Genomic DNA, 20,842 nt, shown 5'->3' on the forward strand with positions numbered 1-20,842 from the left:
CGCATGCTCAGAAAGGATTTCCACGTCGGAAGGTTGCATTGCAGTGTATAGGACGTCGTATTTTTCGTCCCGTCGTACGTGCCGTTCACGTCATCGCGCACGGTTTCAGCAAACTGTTCGTCCGTCGTGTGTGGCCATGTCCGTCCATGCTAAGTTTGAGCGGACTGTTCGCTCAAACTGTTGGACGGACAAAGTTGGGCCAACAGTCCGCGCGTGTGTACGCGGCCTTAGACAACGACGGGCGAACCAGCCCAGTGGGGTGGAGGAAAACAAAATGAGTAAATCCGCTAAACAAAATGCTCGGGGGGGATCCTAAAACGGGGGAAGGGGGGGGGGAAGGGGTACCTCCGAAACCCGAGAAGAAGAAGGGACTAGATAAAAAAACATGAAAAAAACAGGGACCATTCCCGGGATGATCTTACAACTGAAAGCGAAATGGAATTGAGCAAAAATGAAGAACATCAGGGAGTGGATCAACCTATAACACAGCGAGTATTGAGAGAAATGCTCTCAAATCTCGAAGTCGCTATAAAATCAGAGATTGGTTTGTTGAGATTGGATTTGGGACACCTATTAAACAGAGTGGAAGAAGTGGAGTCAAATATGGAAAGGCAGGCCCAGGAACTAGGGCTTGTGAAGAACCAAATTAAAACAGCATACCAGAACCAGAGAAAAATTTTGTACCAACTTGAGGATCAAGAAAATAGAAATCGCAGACAAAATCTAAGAATACGTTCAGTACAAGAAGATCTAAAGGAAATTATCAAAAATATATTTAACCCACTCCTAGATAGAGGGGAGGATGGATTCCCAAAGATTGAATGGGCCCACCGTATAGGCAGAATAAGAAATGAGGGAACCAATAAGCCACGAGATATTATTGTCAGATTCAGATTCTGTGAAGATAAAGATGAGATATGGTCAAAATTAAAGGGGAGAGTTGCATTGAAATATGCAGGGGCAGATCTGCAAGTTTTTCCAGATCTAGCCTCAGAGACATTGACCAGAAAGCGGCTCTTGAAACCTCTGTTAGACCAGATGAAAACGCAGAACATACGATACAGCTGGGGGTTCCCGGCGTGTCTCGTAGGATCTAAAGATGGCAGGTCAGCTAGGTTGCGATTCCCGGAGGAGCTGGCTGGATTCTGTGAGAGACTGGGGATCCAGGTCCCGGCTTCGCCGGGCTGGTCGGATGAAGACTGGGGGGCGTTTGGGGAGAGGGGAGGGCTTCCGGGGGGGGGGAGGGAGTTATGTGATGTAACTTTGTGGTCTGGGGGCGGGCGCAGGGGTCTTGTCCCCCCCCCCCTACCCTCCTCTCCCTATTATAATCTTGAGGAGGGAGGGGGGGAGGCTGAACACTGTCCCTCACCTTAGATTTAATAAGACTTATTGATGGTCGGGATTACCGGACCACTCAGTGAGTCGAAGGCCAGATTTGGGCCGGGGGGGGGGAGAGGAATGGGATGGCGAAGGGTGAGAGGTGGTTTGGGGAGGGGGGGATGAGGGGGAAGGAGGGAGGGGAAATCTATGTTGGAGAAGTTATAGCTCAGTGTAGAAGCAAGAAGAAGATTCTATATAGCTACTCAAGAGATCTAAGATGCAAGCCATAAATTTTATGACGTATAATGTCAAAGGGCTAAACACGCCTAGTAAGAGGCATAAGATCTTGAAGGAACTTAGACACTACAAAGCCGAGGTGATTTTCTTACAGGAAACCCATTTTTCTCATGAGGCAAATATTAAGTTATATTCAAAGGAGTTCCCAGTTTGGTACTATGGAGATGCGATAACAAGCAGAGGAAGGGGAGTAGCTATAGGGTTCTCAAAGAAGGTGCAGTTTAATCTAGAAGATAGACTAGTAGATCCGGAGGGAAGGTATCTGGCCTTAAGAGGCAAGTTGAGAGAAGTGGAATGTACCCTGATTAATATATATGCCCCCAATCGCGACTCTACAAAATACTTGGTGGATCTTCTGGGGAAGTTGACAGATTTTGGGAGGGGACCAGTGATCTTGATGGGGGACTTGAATTTTTGTGTCGATCCGGGATTGGATAGTACATCCGGGGTACAGGGGACTAGTAAGGTGCAATTAAAAAGAATAAAACAAAAACTGCATACATGTCAATTAGTAGACGCTTGGAGAGTCCAGCACCCAAACGAGAAAGATTTCACGTTCTACTCCCCTGTACACGGGATGTACTCCCGGATCGATTACATTTTTGTAGATCATAGAATCTTGGAAATGGTTGAAGAGACTACGATAGAGGCAGCTACACTTTCTGATCATTCCCCGGTCAGGATGAAGTTGCTATTAAGGGGAGGGGAATGTAAATCTTTTACTTGGCGTCTAAATGAAGGATTAATTCAGGATGCAGAAGGGGAAGAAAGGATTAACAAAGAATTAGAACAATATTTTGCGATTAACGATACCGAGAATATATCAAGCCAAAATTTATGGGAGGCCCATAAAGCCTACATTAGGGGGATCCTGATATCATTGGGATCTAGAAAAAAAAAAGAGAGATCGGAAAAAATTAAAACCCTATTAGAGGAAATATTTAGAACAGAACAGCAACATAAAAAATATCTGAATCAAGATAAAACAATCCTTCAAAAATTATTAATCAAACGGGACGAATTAAAAACCCTGATGGAACAGGAAACTCAAAAAACGTTTAATCAAATAGCTAGGGATAGGTACTATGGAGATAACAAACCTACTAAATATCTAGCAAGAAGACTACAAAAGAAAAAATCTAGAAACTACATAGAAAGAATTCAGACAGGTAAAGGGGATATGGCCTATAGAACGAGAGAGATAGCGGAAATATTTAAAAACTATTACGAGAAAGTGTATGCAGTGGATCAGCCCATAGGACTAAAAGCAGAGGAAAAGGAACTAGAAATGGGGGAGTATCTGGAAAAAGCTCAGTTAACAAAAATTACTGAACTGGAAATGGAACTATTAGAGAGACCCATTTCAGAGGAAGAATTAAAAAAGGCACTTATGGACTCAGCCTCAGGAAAAAGCCCGGGCCCAGATGGGTTTACTGTATATTATTTTGAAAAACAGAAAAAGAAAACGTATCCCCAAGTGGGGCTTTTTGCCAGCGTGTATTACCTGTAAAAACTGATGAATATGTATATATAAAAAATAATCACATGTAACAGATAATTAATAATAACAAATGTTTATTGATAAAAAGGAGGATTAAACAGGTGACACAGTGGTCAGGGACTGAGCTCAACTATGTGAATAAAAATGTATCATGTTGTATATGTACATGATAACAACATGATACATTTTTATTCACATAGTTGAGCTCAGTCCCTGACCACTGTGTCACCTGTTTAATCCTCCTTTTTATCAATAAACATTTGTTATTATTAATTATCTGTTACATGTGATTATTTTTTATATATACATATTCATCAGTTTTTACAGGTAATACACGCTGGCAAAAAGCCCCACTTGGGGATACGTTTTCTTTTTCTGTTTTTCAATATACTAGGGGTGATCAGCGCCCTCTGACCCTGTATTGGGGTGTTATCGTCCATTTTCTTTTTGACTGTATATTTTAAGAAATTTAAGAAAATATTAATACCGCATTTATGTAATTATTTAAATGGACTTGGGATAGAGTATGAAATGAGTAAGGAGGCAATGTCTGCATCTATAACGGTTATCCGGAAGGAGGGGAAGGATGAGACGATGTGTTCTAATTATAGGCCCATATCTCTACTTAATGCTGATACAAAGCTGTTTGCCAAAGTCCTGGCAAGTAGAATGAAGGTCCTGATGAACACATTAGTTCATCCCGACCAGGTGGGTTTCATATCCGGAAGGGAGGGAATGGACAATGGAGTGAGAACATTGCTCCTTCTATCCCAGGAGGGCGAGAGGGAGAGCCCGAGTCTACTCCTGTCGATTGATGCCCAGAAGGCCTTCGACAGGGTAGACTGGGGATTTATGTTCCGGACCCTGGAGGCAATGGGAGTGGGACCCAAAATGGTCCAGAGGATTAGGACACTCTACTATCACCCAACTGCTAGGATTAAGATCAATGGTATGCTATCCCCACCTTTTGAGATGAAAAATGGGACGAGACAGGGGTGTCCCCTATCACCCCTACTGTTTGTGCTGTCCCTAGAGCCACTGCTTGCCTCGATTCGTAATGACCCACAGATTAAGGGAATTGAAATAGGAAAGGAAGAACATAAATTGGCCACTTTTGCCGATGATGTTCTATTCTATATCAGTAAGCCAAGCAATACTATGCCTAAGCTGATAGAAGCAATAGCACAGTATGGCCAACTTTCGAATTTCAAAATCAACCAAGCTAAATCAGAGGTACTCAATATTAATACGGGTAAACTGGAAAAGTGTAGGCTTCAAAAAGAGTTTGGGTTCCCTTGGCGGAAGGAATTAAATTACCTTGGAATAAAACTTACAACCTCAGTGGAGAAATTGTTTAAACTAAATTTCATCCCATTACTAGATGAAATCAAGAAAGAAAGCAATAGATTGGTAAATAGATCACTGACCTGGATGGGACGTATTAGCACACTTAAGATGTTCATTGTACCAAAAATTTTATATAAATTCCAGATGATCCCCCATAGTGGTACCGAAGTATTATTTCACGAAGATTAAGACACTGCTAAGGGGGATCATATGGAGCAAAAAAAAACCGAGAGTTTCCTTCACCACCCTGAAATGAAGCAAAAGTCAAGGGGGGTTAGCTGTACCCGATATACAAAAATACTACAACGCAATCGTGTTGTCGAGAGTAGTAGAGTGGGTAAGGGAAAATAATAAGGAGAAAAGATGGGTAAATATAGAAAATGCTTTTAGTAAGACACAGTTGAATAAGATAGTATGGAATCCGCCAAAACATAGGACACTTGATGTAGACACAAATATCTTGACACGTAATACACTTAGGATATGGGATAGGGTATACAAGCAATTGAACGGCCAGTATAATTCCCCACTTATAGAGTTAAAAGAAAATTAATACTTCCCTCCAGGGTTAAAAATTTAATAGTGGGAACTGGCTGAAAAAAGAGAAGGCACAGGTTAGGGACTTTATAAAAGGGGGGAGGATTTTGCCACTACACGAGTTAAAACACAAAGGGGAATTAGGAAGAATAGATGAGTGGCGGTATCTTCAGTTGGCCCACTTTGTGAGAAGCCTACCACAGCCATTAAAAACGGAAGAGGAGTGGTCGCCCCTTGAGAAGCTATGCTTAGCAGATAACCCTAAGGGGATAATTTCCAAGCTGTATAGGCTACTGACCGAGAAAGGAGATCTGGAGAGCCCGCCCTATATACAGAAATGGGAAATGGAATTGGGCACACAATGTGATAAAAGCACCCAGGGGAAAATTTATAAACTCATACACAGGTCGGCAGCCGATAGCAGTACAGTAGAAATGAATTACAAATGTATTTCTAGATGGTACGCTACCCCAGACAAAATTCATAAATGTCAACCAAGTAAGTCAGGAGATTGTTGGAGAGGGTGTAGGGAATTGGGAACAATGACCCATCTGTGGTGGAGCTGTCCTAAAATAAATAAATACTGGAAAAGGATCTTGCATTATGTAAAAGAAATTACAAACATCATAATCCCAGAGGATCCATGAATAGTATTATTCCACGGTACTAGAGAGGAAATTAAAAAGTATCAGGAATCACTGGTCCCACATCTCTTAAACGCAGCCAAAAGATTGATACCCAAAAATTGGCAAAAAGAGGAAAGCCCATCAATCTGGGAATGGATCGATGCAGTGGAAGAGACTTACCGTATGACTAGGCGAAGGGAAAGCCATGACGATAAGGGATTGGTAGTAGATAAATGGCAAGAGTGGAAAAAATTTAAAAAATCATGGAGCTATGCTGAGCATATAAGAATATAAGAAGGTAATTAGAAGTAGAATTAAACCTCCACGCATAGTTAGGTAGGGGAGGGGATGGGTGGGAGATGGGGGGGGGGGGGGGGGGGGTAAGGTGGAAGAGGGAGGGAGAAGCTCGTAGGAGTAGATTTGATATTGTTTATTATACTTTTTCTTCGGGAAAAAAAAAAAAGAATTTTCTGTAATATAAATTCAAATATAAAGCTACAATGATGTGAAGACGAGGACAACGTAAATGAACGTAAAACTGACTGGACCTCATGAAAATTCGCTGAAGTAGCTATGAAAAAAAAATAATAATCGAAGTGGATTCTGAATTCAGAAGTATTCCAGATGCTAATACGAAAATGGGGAGCCCCCCACATCGATTTCTGTTCACATCCCAAGCCAACGCAAAGGTGGAGGTTTTATTTTTCCCTAAACAGGCGAGATCAAGCAGACGGACTGGACTCACTAGCGCAATCGTGGACCTTCCGCTTGTGCTACGCCTTTCTCCCTTTCCAGATGATCCTGTTGGTACTCAAGAAACTGCAAAGGGAGGCTACAAGAATGATCTTTGTGGCTCCATTTTGGCCCAAGAGGGCATGGTTTTCAACCGTACAGAAGATAGCAGTGGAGCCCCACTGGTTTCTTCCATTGTGAAGAGACCTAACTCGGGGGGGGGGGGCCTTCAACATTCCAATATCGAGCATCTCAGATTGACAGCCTCGTTACTGAGGAGCAAATCTTAAAAAGAAAGGGCTTGTCTAATAAACTAGTCTCAACCCTATTAAATAGCCGAAAAAAGGTCACTAGGGCAATTTACTTTAAAACATGGAAACGTTTCAATTCCTGGTGTGCGACTAAAGTTTTCTTCGCCACAGGAAGTTATTTCTGTTCTAGAATTCCTCCATGAGAGAATGGAGAAAAGGGGATGGCGGCTAGTACTTTAAAGGTCCAAGTGGCCGCTCTATTGGTATTCTTGGAGAAATTTATCTCAGGATCTGCTTTATAAGATTTTTTTTTTTTTTTCAAGGATTGGCCAGAACTAGGCCAGTACCCTCCCTCCCCCCCCCCCCCCCCCCCCCGAAATGGGACTTATCTGTGGTATTACCGGGTTTGAGGGACAAAATAAACACTTTGAACCTCCGGGGGAAGCATCAATCAAATGTTGGTGACTCAAATTAGCACTTTTAGTGGTGGCTACGTCAGCTTGGAGGGAACTGCAAGCCCTGTCTATCATTGAACCATTTTTTTTTTTCTGTGTTTCTGGACTGGATAGTGCTAAGAACTGACCCTGGTTTTCTACCAAAGATTTCAACAGTATTTCATAGGTCGCAGGAAAGCGTTCTCCCAACCTTTTACCCTACACCATCATCGGGGACACTAAGGAAAGGGCTTTCCATAGCCTGGATGTAAGATGTATACTGCATGTCAAAGTCACAAGAGAATTTTTAGAAGATCAAATTCACTGTTTTATATTGTTCTCAAGCCCGCGTAAAGGGTACAGTGCTTCTAAGAACACCATAGGAAGCTGGCTGTGAATGGCCATCAGTGAAGCCTACAAAGCTTCAGGGGTGAATCCTCCCGCAGGGGTAGTGGCCCATTCAATCCGGGCAATAGCAACGTCCTGTGCGGAACGGGATGGATCTGCAAGGCGGCTATGTGGACAAGTTTTTCCACCTTTACCCGCCACTACAGGTTGGACTTGCTCTCAGCATCAGTGCAATTGTTCAGCAGGAAAATCCTGCAGGTGCTGGTCCCACACTAGAATAAGTACTCTCTCATCTCCAGGTGCTGTCCTGAAAGACGAGGTGAGAAAACCTTAGAATTAACGGTATTGCTACGAGTCTTTCAGGACAGCACAGATGACCTGCCCTAATTGTGTTATAAAATGTCGTTGCCATGTTCTACTTATCTAATTTCAGCATGGCTGAAGGTACTCTATAAACAGAGGCTATGGTGGAAGTGATCGGTCTATAAAGAAACTGACTGCAGTATTTCCTGGGAAAATGGGTGGAGCTGCGCTCTCTCCAGGTGCTTTCCTAAATGACTCTTAGAAATACCCTTACCAGTAAGTCTGTGTTCCGCTGCCTTCCAGGGGCTCTCTCATCATCCCGCCAGCTGAGTATAGAGCGATATGGTCTACGAAACCGGAAATAGAGTATGTAGTTGGTTCTGGTTTCATTCGTCATTTGATCTGATGCTTTTAAGGGCAGAGGAGAGATCTAGGGTCTAATAGTCCAGAGCTCTCATTAAAGAGCTGCTATCTCAAAGGATGTTGTTCATCCCCTGTGATAGCAATAAAATTGATAAAAATAATACCCCCCCCCCCCCCCCCCCCCCCCCCATGAAACACAGATGGCAAAATAAACCTGACAGGGATTATAACCCTCCCTTACTCTATTCAAAATGAAAAAAACAAGTTTTTGTACAGAGATGCGGACAGTACTCCTTTGCACATTCCAAACCTGAGATTGCTCAGGTGATAAGGGCAATCCCTCTCATGTAGCAGTCACTCTGATAAAGCATATGGTAAAGCAAAGCTTTGGTTTATTCAGACCAGAGAACGGTATGAATCTGCAATGGTTTGCAAAAACTGTGGATATATTATAGGCTTCTAATTTTATTTCATCTAAATGCTTTTACCAGAGGTCTTCTTTCTTCTGCAGGGTGTCCCTTTTCCTCAGAACGAAGCAAATGCAATGGACGTTGTTATCCAGTATGCCTTGTATCGACTCGGCTTCAAAATGCAAGACATCACTGTTTATGCCTGGTCTATCGGCGGCTTCACAGGTGTGAGGGGACTGGGGCCGACAAACTTTGTAAATATTAAAAAAAAAAAGTGAATCAGGAAGGGACGATGATAAAGAGGAGAAGACTGGTCTGAAGGCAGGAGACCGTATGGCAGGAAATGTGATTTTCTTAGCAACCATTTACTTAAATTCTTGTCTTGTTAAAATATGAACCTAAAAATCGTAATACCTGCTTTAGGCAACAACGCTGTACTTTGGAAAACATTAACATTTAAATCTCTCATGGGGCAGAGGAAAGATTTTAAGGGCATGTAATGGCTTTTTTTTATGATGTTTTAGATAATGCGTATAGGTAATCGGCTCGATGTAAAAGATTGTGTTGGTGTCTTAATGCTTTTAAAACCTTGTCACTTTTTTATAGTTGCAATGCTCTAAATACATGGAGGGTGGCCATATTTCCTTATCACATACAGTGGGGCAAAAAAAGTATTTAGTCAGCCACCAATTGTGCAAGTTCTCCCACTTAAAAAATGAGAGAGGCCTGTATTTGTCATCATAGGCAGGGCAGGACTTACCATTGGGCTTGACTGGGCTCAAGCCCACGGGCCCCACCAAATAGGGGGCCCCGCCAAGATACATAGCCGAGTGTACTCGGCTCGGCTCCACTCACAGTCAAGCCCAGTCCTGTCCTATGATGGACATAACACAGGGACTGGGCACGAACGCGAGCTAAGCCAAGTACACTCGGATACTCTGCTCCGCTCGGGGCTGCGACAGGACCCGAGAGCCGCCAAGAGGACCCGAAAAAGGCTACAAATGACAAGGCTGCAAATGACACTGGGGCAAGGCTGCAAATGACAAGGGTACACTGACAAGGCTGCAATGACACTGGACAAGGCTGCAGATGGATGGGCAAGGCTGCAGATGGACACTGATAAGGGGGCATTGATGGGCATTTAAATGTAATATTTTTTCCTTAAACTTCCCACCTAAAAGTTTTTTTCCTTAAAATCCCCTCCTAAACTTCAGGTGCGTGTTATATGCCGATAAATCTGATAATGTATAGAAGGTAGGGCCCGAAAGTGACTCAAGCCCAGGGGCCCCCACCACCCTAAGTCCTGCCCTGATCATAGGTATACCTCAACTATGAGAGACAAAATGTAGAAACAAATCCAGACAATCACATTGTCTGATTTTTGAAAGAATTTATTTGCAAATTATGGTGGAAAATAAGTATTTGGCCACCTACAAACAAGCAAGATTTCCAGCCCTCTGTAAGAGGCTCCTTTGTCTTCCACTCATTACCTGTATTAATGACCAAGAAGACCAAGATAAATCGTTTGAACTTGTTACCAGTATAAAAGACACCTGTCCACAACCTCAGTCACACTCCAAACTACACTATGGTGAAGACCAAAGAGCTGTCGAAGGACACAATAACCATACCAGCAATAGTGTGTGACAACCTTGTGAAGACTTACAGAAACCGTTTGACCTGTCATTGCCAGCAAAGGATATATAACAAAGTATTGAGATGAACTTTTGATATTGACCAAATACTTATTTTCCACCATAATTTGCTAATTCTTTCCAAATCGGACAATGTGACTAAATACTTTTTTGCCCCACTGTATATGCAGCCACTGTTTCCTGGTTTGCAGTGCTTCACTGTGACTTCATGGATGCTTTGCCAATTCATATGACTCGCTGAACGCAATGGAGTTTTACCAGTTATGAGAGCAATTGCACTGTGCCACAGAAGTTTCCCCTAAGTTCCTAATCTGTCAAATCTCCATATAAAGTGTACAGTGGATATAAAATGTCACGTTTCTCTGATTGTAAAAAAAAAAAAAAAAAAAAAAAAACAAGATAAATCATTACAGAACTTTTTCTACCATTTTAATGTGACCTATAAACTGTACAACTCGGATGTAAAGCAAACTGGAATATTTTAGGCGGAGGGAAGTAAAAATAAAATGTGGTTGCATAAGTGTGCACACCCTTTGTTGAAGCACCTTTTGATTTTATTACAGGACTCAGTCTTTTTTGGTATGAGGCTATCAGTATGACACATCTTGACTTGGCAACATTTGCCCCCTCTTCCTTGCAAAAACACTCTAAATCTGTCAGATTGTGAGGGCATCTCCTGTGCAGAGCCCTCTTCAGATCACCCCACAGATTTTCAATTGGATTCAGGTCTGGGCTCTGGCTGGGTCATTTCAGAACTTTAATCTTCTGGTGAAGCCATTCCTTTGAGTTGGATGTTTGCTTTTGGTCATTGTCATGCTGAAAGATGAAGTTCCTCTTCATGTTCCTTAGCTGTAGACCTGCCCATTTCCTATCAGAGTAGGAAGATCAGGACCCCATTCACTAAGATTGTCAAAGAAGCTACAGTGCCTTGAAAAAGTATAAGTCGTACCCCTTGAAATGTTCCACTTCTTGTCATGTTGCAACCAAATACATAAATTTATCTTTTATTATGATTTTATGTGATAGACCAACACAAAGTGGCACATAATTATGAAGTGGAAGGAAAATGATAAATGGTTTTCATAATTTTTTACAAATATCTGAAAAGTGTGGCATGCATTGTAGTCAGCCCCCTTTACTCTGATACCCCTAACTAAAATCTAGTGGAACCAATTGCCTTCAGAAGTCACCTAATTAGTAAATAGAGTCCACATGTGTAATTTAATCCCGATTATAAGTGCAGCTGTTTTGTGAATCCCTCAGAGGTTTGTTAGAGAACCTTAGTCACTCAGCTGTCAAAAGAAAGCATCCCAGGCAATCTGCAAGTGTAGAACTTGAAACATTATAACTAACACTTCATAGATCAAAGGGATAGAACTTCTCATGTAAACAAATAATCTGGGCAGTCTGCCAAGCTTTCAACCACATGTAAATGCAGGAAGTTTAACCACTTAAAGTCAAAATCTTTTTCTGACACTTTTTTCTTAAGTTAAAATCAATATTTTTTGCTAGAAAATTACTTGGAACCCTCAAACATTAAATTAAAAATATATATATATATATATTCTAATCGGAGACCCTAGGGAATAAAATGGCAATTGCTGCAATATTTTATGTCACACTGTATTTGCCTAGCAGTCTTTCAAATGCAATTTTTTGGGAAAAAATACACTTCAATAAATAAAAATGAAACTGTAAAGTTAGCACAATTTTTTTTTTTTTTTTTTTTTTTTATGTGAAAGATGATACGCTGGGAGAATCATGAGAGAATCGTGATCTATCTTCTAAGCAAAAAAATCTTGATTCTCATTTTAGCCAGAATCGTGCAGCTCTAGGACACAGCAAACATGTGGAAGAAGGTGAATGTCAGATGAGACCAAAATTGAACATTTTGGCCTAAAAGCAAAATGCTGTGTGGCGGAAAACTAATCCTGAATACACCATCCCCACCATGAAAAATGGTGGTGACAGCATCATGTTGTAGGGATGCTTTTCTTCAACCGGAACAGGAAAGCTGGTCAGAGTTGATGGGAAGATGGCTGGAGCCAAATCGAGGACACTCTAAGCCCTTGTACACACGGTCGGAGATTCCGACAACCAATTCCAGAAGAGGTCCGGAAGTGATGTTGCCTACACACGGTCGGACTAAGTTGTCGGAAAATCCGATTGTACATAACGTGATGACGTTATTTCGTTACGACGGGACTACGTTCAGGCTAGTAGCCAATAGCTTTGGTCTAGGAATTTGATCTGGGCATGCGTGGCACTTTGTCCGTCGGCGTAGGCTACACATGATCGGAGTATGTTCGATAGGAGCATTTTGTCAGAAAATTTTACCGGCAAGTTGGAAAACTTGGTCCGTCGGATTTTCCGACAGAAACAGTCCAATGCAGACCACACACAGTTGGAATATCCGACAAAACGGTCCGATAGGAGACATTCAGTCAGAATCTCCGACTGTGTGTACAAGGGCTTAGAAGAAAACCTTTAATGCCGCGTACACACGATAGGAATTCCGACGAGAAAAAGACTGATGACAGCTTTTCATCGGAAAATGCGACCGTGTGTATGCTCCATCGGAATTTAGCTGTCCGAATTTCTGCCGGACAAAAATTGATAGCATGTTCTCAATTTTCCCCACGGAAAAACTTTCTATCGGTAATTCCGATTGTGTTTTATGCAATTCCGACATGCCAAAAATCACGCATGCTCAGATTCAACTTCGAGACAGAAGTTACTGGCTATTGAACTTCCTTTTTCTAGTCCCGTCGTATGTGTTGTACGTCACTGCGTTTATAAATGATCGGAATTTGATGTGACCGTGTGTAGGCAAGACAGCTTGAGCCGAATTCCGTCGGAATTCCATTGGGAAAACCATCAGAGCTTTTTCCGAAGAGAATTCCGATCGTGTGTACACGGCATTAGTCTGCAAAAGGCTTAAGACTGGGGCGGAGGTTCACCATCCAGCAGGACAACCCTAAACGTACAGACAGAGCTACAATGGAATGGTTTAGATCAAAGCATATTCATGTGTTTTTAGAATCGCCAAAACAAATTCCAGACTTTAAATCCAACTGAGAATCTGTGGCAAGACTTGAAAATTGCTTTTCACAGACGCTCTCTATCTACTCTGACGGAGCTTGAGTTATTTTGCATAGAAGAATGGGCAAAAATGTAACTCTCTCTAGATGTGTAAAGCTGGTAGAGACATCCCCCAAAAAGACTTGCAGCTGTAATTGCAGCGAAAGGTGGTTCTATGACGTATTGACTCGGGGGTGCTGAATACAAATGCATGCCACGCTTTTCACATATTTATTTGTAAGTTTTTTTTTTTTTTTTTTTTTTTTTTTTTTTGTATGTATTTGTATGTATCGTTTTCCTTCCACTTCACAATTATGTGCAACTTTGTGTTGGTCTATCACATAAAATCCCAATAAAATAGTAATAGTAGTAAATGTGGAAAATTTCAAGGGGTATGAATACTTTTTCAAGGCACTGTAATGTACTCTATATAAGGTTTGAGGCCCTTTTCAAAGGCAGATGTTTGGAGAATCGGATCCTGCCTTTTGATCGATGCTTGGAGGATGCCATTTAATAACTTGAGGCTTGGCGTTATGTTCGCTCACATGAGAGGGTGCTGTAGTTCAAACACTGGTCATTTGAAGAACACGCACAAAGAGGGGAAGGTACCTGTGCCCTATAATGTACTCCCAATAGTATTTTACAGGTAAACCAAAAATTTTACTTTTTGGACCTTATTTTTCTCAGTAGATTAGGGGAGGGCTAGAATCACTGTCCTCTTTTTAACTCGCTGTCTGTGTTGCAGACTTCATTACCTATTTGGTGAAAAGGTTATCACAGTTGACAATGTGAGGAAAACAATTTCTAACCTAGTCCTGGATAGGAAAAGAAACCTGACAGGGGTTCCAAATTTTTCCTATCTCTAATTAAAAAAAATAAAATTAGTAGCTGGACACTTTAACAATTTTTCATTAATTTAATAAGCTCTGTAATTTTTAACAAAAATATGATTGTGTGTGTGCGCGTGCGCATGAGCACAGAATGCATTTATTAAAACTACACTAAGTGGGTTGTTTTAGGCCCCCATCCCACAATAAAAAATAGAAATCCAAGGGTCATCTGGATCCAATAACGCTCAATGGTCCTTCCTCTTCTCCTGCAGGGGAGGCTGGTCCTTGCTGCCACACTAAACTCTGATCCCTAATGATCTCGTCCTGAGCAGTAATACTCTAAGCCCAGGCTGTGTGATGACATTGCCCTAGGGGTGGGGTTATGACCTCCTGAGTTCAGTGGAAGTGGGTTAAATGGTACTGGCCATTATTTAACTTGGAAGATTGAGGTCACCTAATCACAGAAAATAATTTCTTCAGCGGATTGCTCTCAATTGCTTTAAATTAGAATTAAAGTACAAGTTCAGTTTTTAGAAAAAAAGAAATGCAATTTTTTTTGCAGGGTAAAAAATGTGCAATAATATTATTATTATTTTTTTTTTTTTTTTTTTAGTCTGTAAAGCAGGGGGTAGGCAACCTGGGGCCCTCCAGCTGTTGCAGAGTAGAGTAATTGTAACTGCCAGCCTTGAAATGCCTCATGGGAAATGTAGTTCCACAACAGCGGAAGAGCCCCAGGTTGCCTACCCCTGCTGTAAAGCATAGCACCAGCTGGCAAGCAGATACAATCTAAAAGGAAGAGACAATAAACTACAGCACTGTGGTAATTCATTGATTTGGTTGGGAATGATGTGACTCCCACGCATGCACACGTGAGTCTTTCATTCCAGAACCACTACAATATGTCAGGGATGTCGGCTCTGTGTACATTTTAATAGATTGCGAACAGGCAGATACGTTTGTCTTATTTCAGCCATGCATGCCATGTCTGTTCTGCAAAAAGGTCTGTCTGCTTGCAGCATTTTTTTTGTTGGAGGTTTAGTTTGTCTTTAAAGAAGAAACCTGAAAGTTCATGAGTCCTTATATTTTTTATTTGTTTTTGTTCTCTGCAGCCACATGGGCCTGTATGTCCTATCCAGACATCAGTGCTCTTGTCCTTGATGCCTCTTTTGATGACCTGGTTCCTCTGGCCTTAAAAGTGATGCCAGAAAGTTGGCGTAAGTCATGTCCCTGTGATTCTCCTTTTTTCCCATCTCTTATATCTCTCTAGCTTTGTGATTGTAAAAAAGTGTTTAACTTTCTCTGTCTACTATTAATATTTTGGCTTTCTTTCACACAGGAGGTTTGGTAACCAGAACAGTCCGGAAGTATCTAAATCTAAACAATGCAGAGCAGCTATGCAGGTACTAATGCTAAATGTGATACCAAAACTCGATGATTGCCATGACTTCTGTCATTGCACATCAGTTGTTGCGTCACACCCTTATCCAGTATGCTACTACTTCAACTTGATTCTGTTCAAAATTAGCAGGCCCCTGATGGCCCCTTTCTCCATGTAGTGTGAGTGAGAATGCATATTTGTAGAACAGTCTCTTGTAAGAAAGGCCAGATCATGCACCCAGCTAGCTGCTGTCTGGGGCCTGTAGGCTACATATAGTGAACCTTTGCTTTACCTATATGGGCTCATGTTAATATGACCCCCCCCAGCCCCCCCGCTCAAAAAACCCCCCAGCAAAATGTACTTTTCTGTCCTTTGCTTTCCTGCTCAGTGCAGGGATTGAGAAGAAAGCATCCTCTGCAAGCAGAGTCACTTCAGTGGAAGGGCACAAAATGCAGAGAACACCTACCTGTTCAGTGTGACAGTGCTAGACCAATCATCAAGCACCAGTGCTGTCACATTCACCTTCTTCATATCCGGAATTATTATTGACTGGACTATTGCTGTACCATGGCAAGTGGGGGAAAAAAAAAAAACACCCTTGTGTAAATTTTAGTCCTATTGCTAATTGGAGCTTGTACAGGGGACTGACTGACTGCCTATCCACCTCTTCATGTGACAGCTCCGGGCCAATCACAAGAGGTGGGTCAAATAGTATTCTATACCTAGAAGTACCAGATGTTTTCTTAGTTGCCGACAGCTGAATAGAGTGGTATGGGAACAAAGAGAAGAGCGGTTTTAAAGTGAGCCTGATGATTTGTCTTGCATTATTATGCTGCTTGATGAAGGTTCCTGTCTTGTACTTTGTTTCTGACATCTTCTTTCTCTGCAAGGTTTCAGGGTCCTGTTCTGCTGATCAGAAGAACAAATGATGAAATTATCACAACCACGTAAGTATGTGACAGTTGTCAGCGCGAGAGCAATTTCTACATATGGCTGCCTAATTGACTCACTGTTCTTCACAGAACCCCAGAGGACATTGCATCCAATCGGGGAAACGACCTCCTTCTCGGTCTGCTGCAGAGCCGGTGAGGAAGACTCCAGGAAAATGTACAGGGATACAGCAGAAATCGACTGTGCTAGGCATCTATACTTTGAGACATTAAGAACCTGTTGCTGTAGTACCTTGGAAGCTGACTAGTTTGTTTCAAGGGACAACCTCCAGGACTGTACTGCTCATTGTATTAATGCCCAGTGAAGGTTATGACGACCTTCCATTAAGGTCCCTGTACAATTTGATGGTAGTAAACTGGGAATTTAATATTTCTGTTTTTTTGTTACATTCTCATAATTATCCTTTTGTTTTTTTCGGATCTGTCTTCATATCCTTAGTTATCCCAATGTGATGACAGAAGAGGGGCGGAGGGCGGTGAAGATGTGGCTTGGAGCTGCCACTCCAGAGCAAGAAGGTTGAATGTCCATCTTTTTATGTTCTCATTTTAAATGTAGCTGGTTCTGGATGGTTTAGAAGATGGTTCAGTTGGGTAAAGGATAGATAGCAGAGTAGTTTTAAATGGGGTTTATTTGGAACAAAATGGTCACTGGTGTACCACAAGGCTCTGTAAGTTCTGCTCTATTTAACATAACGTAATGTAAATGATGTACAGTAACTGAAGGTTTGGTGGGCAAAGGTGCTATGTGATTTTGCTGGTGACACAAAGGTGTGCAATAGAGTTGATATTCCTAGAGGTGTTTTGTAATACGAAACATAATAGGTTTTGCTAGAAGATTAGTAAATACGGCGGAAATTGCAGTGTGATGGGTTTTTTTTTTTTTTTTGTTTTTTTTATTATTATTATTATTATTACAAAATCAGAATAATCTGATAGAATGCAGTGTTGGCTACGTAATTAAATTTTTATTTATTTTTTTTTATTTTTTTTTAGTTCTGTAGACCTCACTCTTAAAAAATAAGAATGAATTCAGAGATGGGCAACCAAACCAGCAAAAAAAGGGAGGAAACAGACACTACTGAAACATTTTAAATACAGTGCATCTCGAAAGTATTCACAGCGCTTGACTTTTTCCACTTTTTATGTTTACAGCCTTATGCCTAAAAGGATTTGATTCATTATTTTCCTCCAAAATTCTACAAACCATATACCCCGTAATGACAACATGAAAGAAGTTTGTTTGAAATCTTTGCAAATGTATTAAAAAAAATCACATGTACATAAATGTATACAGCCTTTCACATGACACTCAAAAATGAGCTCAAGTGCATCCTGTTTCCACTGATCATTCTTGATGTTTCTACAACTGCGGTAAATTCATTGATTGGGCATGATTTGAAAAGGCACATCTGTTTATAATAGGTCAAACAGTTAACAGTGCATGTCAGAGCACAAACTAAGCTATGAAGTCCAAGGAATTGTCTGTAGACCTCCAAGACAGAATTGTATCAAGGGACGGATCTGGGGGAGGGTACTGCAGCATTGAAGGTCCCAATCATCACCTGGCCAATACATGTAGCATGGTGGTGGCAGTATTATGCTGTGGGCATGTTTTTCAGCGGCAGGAACTGGGAGACTAGTCAGGATCAGGAGAAAGATGCATTTAACAATGTACAGAGACATCCTAGATGAAAACCTGCTCCAGAGCGCTCTGGACCTCAGACTGGGGGGAAGGTTTCTCTTCAAAAAGGCCAACAACCCTAAGCACACAGCCAAGATAACAAAAGGAGTGGCTTACGGGATAACTGAATTTCCTTGAGTGGACCAAACTTGAACCCGACTGAACATTTCTGGAGAGAGCTTGAGAGGTCCTGCAAAGAAGAATGGGAAAAACTGCCCAAAAATAGGTGTGCCAAGCATCACACTCAAAAAGACTTGAGGCTGTAATTGGTACCAAAGTATTTAGCAAAGGCTGTGAATATTTATGTGCATGTGATCATTTTCTTTTTGTTTGTTTTTTTTTTTTTTATAAATTTGCAAAGATTTCAAACAAACTTGTTTCACGTTGTCATTATGGGATATTGTTTGCAGAATTTTGAGGAAAATAATGAATTTAATCAATTTTGGAATAAGTCTGCAACATAAAATGTGGAAAAAGTGAAGGGTTGTGAATACTTTCCGGATGCACTGTATATGAATGGTGTGAATAAGGTTTAGTAGAGCTGTATTTTCAGTATGAAGCCAAGATCAAGAATGCAGGGACATGACCTCAAATGAACAGTAGGAAAGTTCAAAACGTATTTACTGGAAGACTAGCTGTTGCTTTGAACAACCCTCTACCCGAGGTATTGAATCAGTCAACCATAATTCCATAAAACTAAAAGGGTAGACTCAAGAAACGACTTGGTCTTTTTTGCCACTATTCTTTTACGTTTCTATGCAGGGTGCAATAAATGCGTTACTGGACAGTGATATCTCATTGTGCTGACTGCTGTAAACATATAGGGGGAAATGTGGTTGCATGGGATTACTGCACCTTGTTTGTGTATATATATTCATTGCTGTTAACCTTTTTATTGAGCCTTGGTTCACACTGCACACCTGTGCAAATCACATGAAACGTGCATTTTAATTTGAGCCCATTCATCTTGAATGTCTCAAATCGCACTGCATCTGCATTAAAAAGATGCAGGCAGCTTTTTTTTGTTCACACTGGAACGGAATCGTATAGGAGTCTACACCCATGCGATCCAGTTCAGGCAAACACACTGCGTTTTGTGCCTTGTCTTTCAGGTGCTGTTAACTTTTAATTGACACCCGCAGCAGATCACATGTACACAGTGCAATTGCTATGCGATGCGGGAAATGCACAGGAATCTCTGCGCTTCCTGTACCGCATCAGTGTGAACCAGGGTCCATTAAAACATGTAAGTACTCTGGAGCCCCTGGTTCTGCAAGATTATCGGCTTTGCAACTGTTGATGATAAATATATATATATATATATATATATATATATATATATATATATATATATATATATATATATATATATATATATATATATATATATATATATATATAATTTTTTTTTTTTTTTTTTTTTTAAGTGAACCAGCCATAACAAATACCAGTGACTTTTGAAAATTAGTTTCTCTGGCTGTCAAGCTAATTTTTGAGGTAGTAAATTGCTAACCCAGAACAAACGGCATTTGACTTTACTGACTGAATACTGGTTCTAGGTCACTGGTTCACAAAGCAATGGAACTAGATGATGACTTTAACCACTTGCCTACTGGGCACTTAAACCCCCCTCCTGCCCAGACCAATTTTCAGTTTTCCGGTGCTCTCACACTTTGAATGACAATTACTCAGTCATGTAACACATTTTACCCAGATTCATTTTTTGTCCTTTTTTTTTTTTTTTTTTTCATAGAAATAGAGCTTTCATTTGGTGGCATTTGATCACCTCTGGGTTTTTTTTTTTTTTTTGCGCTATAAATGAAAAAATGCATTTTTCTTTGTTTCTGTGATAAAAATAAAGTTTTATTTATTTTTTCATGAATTTTGGCCACAATTTATACTGCTACATATCTTTAGTAAAAATAACCCAAATTAGTGAATGTTATTTGGTCTTTGTGAAAGTTAGTCTACAATCACACCTGATGTACTAGCAGCCTATCTCATTTCTTGCGACCCTAACAAGCCAAGAAAGTACAAATACCCCTCAAATGACCCCTTTTTGGAAAGTAGACATTCCAAGGTATGTAGTAAGAGGCATGGTGAGCTTTTTGGTGTTGTCATTTTTCCCACAATTCTTTGCAAAATTATTATTATTATTTTCTCCACAAAATTGTCATTGTAATAGGTTATTTCTCTCACATGAAATGCGTATACCACAAATGTCCCAAAATACATTCTGCTACTCCTCCTGGGTATTTCGATACCACACATGTGGGACTTTTTTACAGCCTAGCCACATACAGAGGCCCAACATGCAGGGAGCACCATCACATGTTCTAGGAGCATAAATTACACATCTAACTTCTTGACTACCCATTACACTTTTGTAGGCCCTGGAGCAACAGGACAATGACACGTGACACTGACATGGCACTGATACGTTTCACTGATGACATGTGATACTGATGACAGATGGCACTAATACGTGGCACTGATGACAGATGGCACTAATACGTGGCACTGATGACAGATGGCACTAATACGTGGCACTGATGACAGATGGCACTAATACGTGGCACTGATGACAGATGGCACTAATACGTGGCACTGATGACAGATGGCACTAATACGTGGCACTGATGACAGATGGCACTGGGGACAGGTGGGAGTGTGTTTATTTCACTGTGTGAGTGTTAACTTTTCACTGACGCTGCAGCACGGAAGCTCTCCCTCCTCACACACTGTCTCTGTGTGAGGAGGGAGAGCCAGCAATGAGAGATTATCTCATATGTTTACAT

General features: G+C 41.1%; 1 protein-coding gene across 1 annotated transcript in view; it reads left to right on the forward strand.

The window, feature by feature from the left end:
* Nucleotides 1-20,842, forward strand: part of ABHD16A (abhydrolase domain containing 16A, phospholipase) — a gene marked incomplete in the record, with an annotated part of 96,222 nt that overhangs the window by 60,705 nt on the left and 14,675 nt on the right. The window contains 6 exon segments of the mRNA XM_077460436.1: nt 8,571-8,694; nt 15,145-15,249; nt 15,372-15,435; nt 16,304-16,360; nt 16,436-16,498; nt 16,803-16,879. Coding sequence (XP_077316562.1) covers nt 8,571-8,694; nt 15,145-15,249; nt 15,372-15,435; nt 16,304-16,360; nt 16,436-16,498; nt 16,803-16,879 — 490 coding nt within the window.

This window comes from Lithobates pipiens, unplaced genomic scaffold (genome assembly GCF_037356315.1).
Source record: "Lithobates pipiens isolate NorthernLeopardFrog02 unplaced genomic scaffold, aLitPip1_a1.2 Scaffold_1, whole genome shotgun sequence".
Classification (NCBI taxonomy): Eukaryota; Metazoa; Chordata; class Amphibia; order Anura; family Ranidae; genus Lithobates; species Lithobates pipiens.